The following is a 10,056-nucleotide window of genomic DNA, read 5'->3' as shown; positions in this document are numbered from 1 at the left end:
CCTCCCATTCCCTCCCCACCTTCTACCCTTCCCCCTCCTCCTCAGGCTCCACCTCCAAACAGGGCACCACCCCCCTCCCGACCTCCTCCCAGGCCTTCTGTCTAGAACCCAAAGTTCATGCTCTGGGCTCTTAGAAACTTTGGGGAGGAGGCTCCTCTGTGGTGTTAGAATAAGTCTTTCCAGTTAGGGGAGGCTTCCGCTTTGGAAATGAGTGGTGATAAAGCCCACTGATCTTCACACACCTTAAAAATTGGTTTGTAATGCCAATACATCGACAATTGTGATCAGCAGAAAGAAACAGAAATTTTTGAGATGCCTCTAAACAAATAATGAGGCAACTACAGTCACAATTATAGCCAGCCAGCCATCACCTCTAGAAGGTTCCAGAGACAGTGAAACTGCTGACATGCTCTAAATGGGATTGTGTCTCATGGAGACCAATAAGAAAATCATTTCTCTGAGGGTGAAATGCAGAGTCAGGTGGATGAGAAATAACATTGCTGGGTTTCGAAATGCTGCCTTCCCTCCCCCAATCCACCTCCATCACTTGACCCCCTGGACCCTTGGCATAGGAACCAAGGAATCCTCACCCAAGAAAGTGAAAACCCTTTGCCTACAACTTTGGGAAAAGCTTGGGTCTCCATTGTGGCAAGAAACTCAACCTCAGACAAGTATCTGACAGGTATCTGAACAAAAGCATGTTCGTCTGGGATTTGCAGAGGAATAAAAACATATGCCTTATTTTCCTTTCAAATTCTCCCAGTTTCCAAGTGAGGGAGAGAGCAGGTGTTTACAGATGGAAAAAGGTATGTTGCCACGTTGCTGTGTAAGTGAAATCAGGTGTGTGCATTGACAGGCGAGTACTGATGAGAGCATCAGACAGTTTCTAAACCCACAGGCCGTCAGCAGCTAGGGGTGGCTGGCTTTGGCCCGACACAGTCCCCTAAATCAATAGACATGGCATTGTTGAAGAGCAATCTGTTAATGATTCATCTTAAAAATCAAGATTGGGCTTCAGTTTAAATCACTTAAGATATGAAGAAGTGACTGATCCCATTTTCTAGAGACAAGCATGAGTTGATCTTCCCAAAATAGCATCACTAGCACCTACCATACAATTTTGCTGGGGTTTTTTTTCTTTCTTTTTTAGTAAAGTTGTATATGGGAGATTTCTAATACAACTGAGAGACAAGGGTCGTAACATAGTATGGAAACCATCCCCACGTTCTTTAATTAACTGCAAAACAAGCCATGTATGTGTAGATGCAAATATGTTTCTCCTTGGCTTTTCAACATACTCATAAATGTCAGCTGTCAACCCTGAAGGAATACACTAGATATTCTGCCTGAAATTCCCACGAGACCTGGGATCCACCCCATTCCTCCAAGTCTATCTGAATCTGTTGTCATTGGTAAACCCTATAATCACTTTCTAAACATTGGGCTTCATCAACCAGGGTAAAAACAGAGGGCCATTGTTCAGGGCCTCCTGTACCATCCCATTCAAAATTATCTTCCCCTCCAGCTTTCCACGGGTACTGAAATTCCTCTCCCAAAGTGCTCAAAGTCTTAAATCTTTTCTGGAACAAAGCAGAACATAAAGTAAATATAAACCTAGCACTTTGGGTTATGGTCTCCAAGGATCCTTTAAGAATCCATTAAGCCAGACTGAATCTTGCACCTTACTTAGAGACATAAGGACCTGGCACGCATTCCATAAAAACCAATTCTTTTAGCCATGGCAGACATTACTTATCAATCACAGCACCATCCATAAAGCCCAACAATTTCTTCACAATCCTCTGATCACAACTCCAAAGAGTTGCCATTCATCAGTCAGAATTGAGAGGGAGATGAGTCCTACTTAACATCCCCACTTTAGAAAACAGAAAGAAACTAGAATTGCATGGAGGAATGAGGAACCCTTGGGCATAAAAGATGCAACCAGGGGAAAACAGATCTAGGCAGAGTGCCTTAGTGGGGGACCACAGGCACTAAATCTTCAGTGCTAATGCCAAACTGACACTTCTCCAGGCATACTTCAGACCAGCCCTTCTCCCAACCTGCCACTTCCTAAGAATCTCCCAGCCATCTCCTAGAGCTAAAATCAGAGATGGTTTCCAGGACTTATGAAAGCAATCTCCCTTTGCCATCCCCTCAACCCAGCCTGTATTGTCTATTTTTAGAACACTAGGCTGCTTCTTTAGTATAGTCCCTCATGAAGCAGAGGCCAGAATGTCTCAGCCAACTGCAGTGACATTGCTGGACTCCAGAAAACCATTCCATGGGAGAATGGGTTCCCTAGGCTCACAGTGTAGAGACGTTGAGCCCATGGCAACTGTTTTGACTGCTGGCAGTACAAAACAGTCCACCCCACACCACTAGCCCCATGACTCACTGCGTCCATAAGAAAGTTCAAGCCAAGATGCTGACATCATACAAGATGGCGGACATTATGTGAAAATGCAACATTCAGGATCTCAACAGCACATCAGTCGGAAGCCCTGTGCAGTTTCCACGATGCTTTGGTGAACTTTTTGATGAATAGGGAACTGCAAATATATGATGATTCTGAGGAAGATTAGTAGGGTTTGTCCTTGAAACTGACTCATCATATCATCCCTACTCTTTTAGAATTACAGTTGAGAAGGTGGAACTTCTAGACTGTATGAACAAGGCAATAGTAGGCTAGTACAGACAAGAAAATCCTTTAACTGGTTTATAAAATCTATCAGTACTTGTATCATTCCCTGTCAAAGGCAGCAGACATATGATTGTGATCAGGAAACTGCACAAAACTATTGTTTCAACCCCATGTTATTGTCCTTGTGAAGTTTTTTTTTTTTAATAAAAGCCAACTTTTTGTTGTATATATTCGTATTCCATGTGTTAGATGGAAGCATTTCCTATCCAGTGTGAATAAAAAAGAACAGTTGTAGTAAATTATTATAAAGCCAGTGATATTTCATGGCAGGTTATTCTACCAAGCTGTGCTTGTTGGTTTTTCCCATGACTGTATTGCTTTTTGAAATGTACAAATAGTTACCGAAATGACGAGACCCTTGTTTGCACAGCATTAATAAGAACCTTGAGTTCTGTGGTCCCTTCTTTTGAAGACCAGCTCATAAGCAGTTTCTAGCCTGGAGCTTTGCACGTACTCCAGTGAGACTGGAAAAGCTCTCACTTTTACCAAGATCAAGAACAGAGCTGGTGGACAAATTAATTAATATTCTTGGATATCTGGCCATGGGTAACTTCATTGTAAATATCACTAAAATGGGCAGAGATGATTTTAATGCCTCTGAAACACGAGAGTCCAAACACTGTCAGAAGAGAAAAGCCTACCAAAGAACTAGGAAAAAAATAATTATTCTTCTGAGATAGTGAGCAAGTTTCAGCCCAGTGCCAACTCAGTAAAAACAATTTAATGCTGTGTAAAATGGGTTGAATTCGCTTGCAAACTATATGAAGATATATGCAGTAAAAAGCCTGTTAATGCACACAGATGAGAATGAGGTGTTCTAGTCAATTGCCTTTTCTAGTTATCTGTGCTCTACTATATTATCATACTTGGATAACCAATTTAAAACAATTAGAATATGATGTTTTAAATACACTTAACATTAAACTCTTCCTCTAATTCTTTCTTCTTTCTGTGATAATTCAGAAGACAGTTATGGGTCTTCAGTGAGTCATTGTTATAAAAAAAAAATGAGTTATCACTGTCCCATGCTATAAGAGACTGGGCTAACCTGCACAATGACAAACTCTGGAAGTTGCTTTTTTTAAAAAAATAATAATAAAATCCTAAAATCATCTCTTTTACTGGTTATTTGTCTCTTTGTTATAAAAATAAAGTGTAGACTGTTCAACTACTTAACATCTTGATGATAATAAAATGACTGTTGTTATGCAAATTATATTTCTGAAATCATTATTATATTTCCACGAAGTTCTTTACTGTCTTGATTATTGTGATTTTTTTTCCTCTTAGCTATCCAACATTCAAAATATTCTTTACTTCTTTTTTTTTAATGTGTATTTATTTTTGAGAGAGAGAGAGAGAGGGGGCGAGAGGGGTGGGGCAGAGAGAGAGAGGGGAACAGAGGATCCAAGGAGGACTCTGTCCTGACAGCAGAGAGCCCAGCATGGGGCTCAAACTCACAAACCCTGAGATCATGACCTGGGCTGGAAATCAGACATTATCTGACTGAGCCACCCAGGCACCCCTACTTTATTTCTAGTAACAGTTTTAAACGTTAAAAAGGAATCCAAGCCAAATGAAAGTGTAAAAAGTGGAGACGAAGAAGCACACAGAAAAAAATGTACTGGGTCAGTCAGGATTGTGTCTAGCTGCCTGTAACAAGATTTGTGGCCATGGCCGATTTGATTCTCCGAGCAAGGACTCCAGAGGTTTGCAGATGCTCAAGAAACCAGGCAGCATTACAGATAGTGCTGCAGTAAATACCTTTCCTTCCGTATACATCTCAAAATATTTTTTATTATATCTGCAATTCTGATACAAACCACTTGTTTCTTAGCATCTTCAATTCAGCTCCTTCATTTAACTTTTTGTGTATGTAACAGTGTCTCTTGCTAGTTCCTGAATTTTTTTTTTTATAAGTCCTCTTTCAGCCCTGAATTCATCTTAATTGGAATAAAACCATCTGCAAACAGAAAACCATCCCACAACTTTTTCCAAGATTGCAATAGTATTTACTTTTTCATAGCTTTTTGGGCACATGCACATTTTAAAATTACATTCTTAATCATTAAATGGTTTTGAGATAACCGGCTAGCAATTTGGAAGGAAAAAGAAAACTTGGAGCCCTACCTTACTCCTTAACACCAAAATTAACTTCAGCTGTATTTAATTTAAGTGTAACAAATAAAATAAGGAAAGTACTAGAAGTGGAAAAAATGTTTACTGTATGATATGAAGGATTTTTAAATCCTGTATATTGCCTACGTTACCAACCAACTTTCTCATGAAATCGCTTCAACTCCCCTGAGGAATGCTCCACTGCAGTAAGCTGCACAAACAACAGAAATAAGGTCATTGATCAGGTGCTGACTGTGAACTTAAGCAGATCTACAATTTTTCATCGCTAAATCCAAAGTTCTGCCCTCAGATAAATGTTTCTCTGGAGCCTCATTTAGGTAGAGAACAACCAATACAACACTCTGTCCCTCTAAATACATTGCAAACAAGGTCTAAGTGCTTCAATTACCAAACACTGGGTATAAGGCTATAGAGTTGGCATCCGCAAAACAGATGAGTTTACTCTGATTACAACTGTTGTGTTACTTTAGTCTGATTACAGCTGTATTGTGTTGGCTTGAACCACCACATCCTCATCAAATTTATACCTAAACAAATTAGAAGCCTTATAATTCCACCGGGTGTAATCTCTGATTCTTCCCTTTTTTATGCAACATTCAAATGGTCAATTATATAGATTCTTCATCTCTACTAAAAATGGGACCATTTTAATTGTTGGAGGTCAAAACTGTGCAACATCTCCTTTATTTAGTTTTAAATATCATTTCACAATATATTTACAAGACAGCAGCTAACAAAGCTCTGCCTAAGTCACTTGAGAGCTCAAAACAAAGTTCTGTTAAAAGATGTTCAATTAATTGTGTACATTCAGTACCTTAACTGGCATCTTTAGTTGCTAGTTGCTTATAAACATTAAAATAAATGCAATTTGTAAAAGACATTCTTCTTTGTGTAGGGAAGTGGTTTGCATTCTTGCAAAACATTTTAAAGTTTATTTATTTATTATTTTTGAGAGAGAGAGAGAGAGAGAGACAACACGAGTAGGGGAGCAGCAAGAGGGGTCCAGAGGATCTGAAGGGGGCTCTATACTGACAGCAGAGAGTGGGATACGGGGCTTGAACTCATGAACCATGAGATTATGACCTGAGCCGAAATCAAGAGTCAGATGCTTAACTGAGCCACCTAGGTGCCCTGCGAAACATTTTATTTTTTTTCTTAAAGACTTTATTGTCAAGTTGGTTTTCATATAACACCTAGTGTTCATCCAGACAAGTGCCCTCCTCCATGCCCATCACCCCCTTTCCCCTCTCCCCCACACCCATCAGCCCTCAGTTTGTTCTCAGCCTGCAAAACATTTTAAAAGTACAAGAAATGTGGGGTATGAGTGCTAAGAGCCCAGAAAACATTCATTTTCTTCTGAGAGAGAAGTCATAAGACAGACCACCTCTAGGCCATGCATCACTAGTTCCTTTCAAAAATTCACCCCCAAGAGCCATGGAAGCATTACAGCTCTCTATCTTCACATTTTTAAAAAAAATACAAACATTTTAACCTTCCCCTCCCTCTGAGCCACCCCAACTCTGCAGGATACGGACCACTTGTCTTTTTGCTTCGTTTTACTCTTGAAAATACTTACAGGACACCTATAGATTCTCTAAGAGACTGGCTTGAAATTAATGATAATCTTCATTTCCAACCAAGATCTTATAGAAACGGGTAATCATTCCACATGAATGCACAAAGCGCTTCATAGATGAGGTGATGCAGAAGCACTGACATTCATCTGAACTTGCAGGAAAGGGCTCTTCCCCAGCTGGGGTGGATTCCAAAAAGGAACCCACCCGTCTCTGCTGCGGATGGTCCACAGAGGTATTCAAAGGTCAGGCTCCAAGGGGTGGAAGGGAAGACAAGAGGAGCCAATTCCAGACAAGAGAGGCAAGAAGGAGGAGGTAGCGAATGAGGCTGCATACTTTCTGGCAATCCAACACCTAGAATTAAGTAGGGTACAGATAAACTAGGGTTTGGGAGGTTAGCTCGGCTACATGTCCCCCTGGCTAAAGACATCAGGCATGGTAATATAGTCACTAGCATATAACAAAACCAGGGCGCCTGGGAGGCTCAGTCAGTTAAGTGTCCCAACTCTTGGTTTCGGTTCAGGTCATGATCTCACGATTCTTCAGTTCAAGCCCCATCACGGGCTCTATGCAGACAGCGCAGAGCCTGCTTGCGATTCTCTCTCTCCCTCTCTCTGCTCCTCCCTGACTGGCGCTGTCTCTGTCTCTCTCAAATAAAACTTAAAAAAAAAAAAAAAAGAACCAAGGGACTATTTTTCTGGTGACAATAACCATACTTTTGAGTACGCCTTGGCTGAGAACAGTACTGACAGCTGATGACCTTGAGCTGAGAGAAAGTACAGACACCAGACATTGTTTACTTCCTTTCCTTTCAAATGGTCGTATAAAACCTCAGGTGAATAAACCCATGCTTAAGGGGAGAGGTGTAGGTTTAAGTCATCTCTTTAGAAGATAAATCTTCTTTCCTGCTTCAAACAAGCATGTAAGCTTTTGCTACAGATACTCCTTTCTAATGCCTCTGCTGATTGCTTTTTCTCCTCTCTGTGCAGACAGACCTGGGTGTAGTGATCACCTCTCGGTGCTCACGCAGACACATGGTCAGGGTCTGTTTAACACATGTTCAACGTCTGTGCTTTTGCTTCCTATGTTTCATTAAAGCTGAACAGACTTTCAGACCCATTTACGTTTGTATCTCCTCCAAGGATGTAATCGCTGCTATGAGGAATATGACCTGCCAAGCTCCAAGAGAATTTGATTCCAGCCCGACCCTTGTCAGGTATTTCCAAGGGCCCCCAAAACTACCAAAACGAATGCTCACTCTGAACAGGCCCCACCCCACCCCGAGGTTACTTGCTGAGACTGTTGTTCCTTATAGCATTTTGATGTTCAACTCTTTGTATAGGTTTCTCAATATTTGCTTTTAGGGGGTTCCTAAAAGATAATTATCTTTATTTAATTTTGAACCATTAGTAAACAAGAAGAGATCCTGTCCAGCACTATGTTCAGGGTATATTTTCTTGTTTTTAATTAATAGTAACTGGTAATTGATTTTTAAAAATAACTTTAATTCCCTTAGCAAGTTAGGAATGGGGAAGAAAAAAAAAGCTTCCTTAACCTGATCAAAGGTACCCTCCAGAGACCTGCACAAACATTATACTTGTCAAAACGCTAGGAGTATTCCCTTCAAAATAAAAAAGAAGAAAGGATTCTAACCATTATCATTATTGTTCACCTTTGGTTCTAGCCAGTGCAATAATGCAAACAAAATTAAAAAGCAATTATAAATATCAGGAAGTAAAAAACTGTCATTATTTTTGGACAATATAATTGGCTACCTAAGAATTCCATGACAATCAACTTAAAACTGATTAGAACTAGTAAAAAAAGGCCAGTGAGCTGGCCAGGTACATGATCAGCACCATCACTGACCATGACCAGTTAGAAAACTATCCATTCATAATGGAAAAAAAAATACCAATTTTACNTTTTACATGTTTATATTTTTAAATTATATATAAATTCTATATAGTCATATTATATACTTATATTTTATATGTAAATTATACAAATACATAAACTAACTAGAAACAAACCTACTGAAAAATGTAAGAAACCTATAGAAAGACAACTATAAAATTTATGAACTCTTCTTACTAGATGGAGAGTGGTACTGCATTCCTGAATGGGAAGACTTAAGACTGAAAAGACATAAGTTCTCTCACAAATAATCTACAAATCCAAATGATGGCCAATAAATCACCTAGCAAGATTTTGAAAATTTTGTTAAGTTTTAATTAGAAAAGAAAATGGACAATATAGACAGTATATGGTAATACAACAGAACAATTTTCAGAAACAGATCTATAAATATATGGAAGTTTATTTTATGATAACGGTAGAATATCCAAGGACTAATTCTTTTATTTTTTTCTGAGAGAGAGAGAGAGAGAGAGCGTGAGCAGGGGAGGGTCAGAGAGAGAGGGAGACACAGAGTCTGAAACAGGCTCCAGGCTCTGAGCTGACAGTCAGCACAGAGCCCAACGCGGGGCTCGAACCCACAAACCGTGAGATCATAACCTGAGCCGAAGTCGATCATAACGCTTAACCGACTGAGCCACCCAGGGGCCCCAACCAAGGACTAATTCTTTAATAAAGGGCTATCGAATTGGGAAGAGAAGATGAAATTTCTATCTCTGCTGCATAGGAAAATAGATTTAAAAGAGAATACAAGAGAAGTACTTCTAATTAATAGTGACTGTGCCCTGAGAAGAACTGTCCTGTGAATGAAAGGTTCTTTTAATCTTACCAGTTAGACAGGTCTCAACTCCTAGGAAAAAGCGAAAAAAGGGTAGAGAGAAAAATGGAAGGGCAGGAGTTGTCAAGGTGAGAGTAAGAAAGAAAAAGCAACAGGGATCTCTCACCCCCACACTCAGGCACTATACTAGAACATAGATTGGTGTAGCCTCTCAGGTAACAATTCTATACAATTGGTGCCTGTCACATGGTAGTTAACCAATGTTACTTAAATAAACATATAAATGAAGAATCTCAATATGTCTAAATGTTTATGCAAATCAACAATAGAAATGGAAATTGTATCTGAGACAATGTTTTCTTTCAAGAACCAGAGGTAATAAGCAAGTTCTCATTTCCCCATTGCCTTTGAGCAAATATTCAAAGCATGGACTCTCACTGGGTGGTATTGAATGAATTCCTATAAAAATTCATTAACTTCATCAGCTTACTGGATTGTTTTTCAATGCATACAACATTCTTCCACATTCTATGTCAGTTGAGGTCAAGTCCTTTTTTGCAGTTGGTCTGGGAGGAAAAATAAGAGTAGATGCCAGGAACTTAGGACAGGTGCCAGAAGGAACGAAAAAAAAAAAAGGCGCCAGCCCTGGCAGTCACCAGAAGAATTCACTCCAATTTGCCTCGTTTGTTTATCAGATGTCCTGTCTTAGGACCGGATTCCCTGCCATTCTACAAATGCATAGATCAAGACCCAACAATTGTGTAATAACTCATTGAGGAAACAGCAAGAATCCAGAATCAGCAGTCAAGTTGTTGTGATCCTCATGAATGCACCCATCAGTAAAGCAGCTGTTTATTTGTAGCTTTATCTTCTGATATTTCACAATTACCTGAAAGGGCTTTGTTGAGCCCAGGGTAAGGAGATCTCCTCACCTTGGCCAGCTG

The 10,056-nt window shown here is 39.8% G+C and overlaps 1 protein-coding gene across 1 annotated transcript in view; it reads left to right on the top strand.

The window, feature by feature from the left end:
- ANTXR1 (ANTXR cell adhesion molecule 1) overlaps positions 1–3,859 on the top strand; it is a 217,487-nt gene extending 213,628 nt beyond the window's left edge. Inside the window, exon 19 of the mRNA XM_077766377.1 lies at positions 1–3,859. This exon is cut by the window's left edge and continues 76 nt beyond it. Within this exon, the coding sequence (XP_077622503.1) occupies positions 1–105 (105 nt within the window). The 3' untranslated portion in view covers positions 106–3,859.
- The last annotated feature ends 6,197 nt before the right edge of the window (positions 3,860–10,056 follow it).

The sequence above is a fragment of the Crocuta crocuta genome, unplaced genomic scaffold (assembly GCF_008692635.1).
Source record: "Crocuta crocuta isolate KB4526 unplaced genomic scaffold, BGI_CrCroc_1.0 scaffold113, whole genome shotgun sequence".
NCBI classification, from domain to species: Eukaryota; Metazoa; Chordata; class Mammalia; order Carnivora; family Hyaenidae; genus Crocuta; species Crocuta crocuta.
Note: the sequence above shows the minus strand (reverse complement) of the source record. Positions and strands in the feature narration are given on the sequence as shown.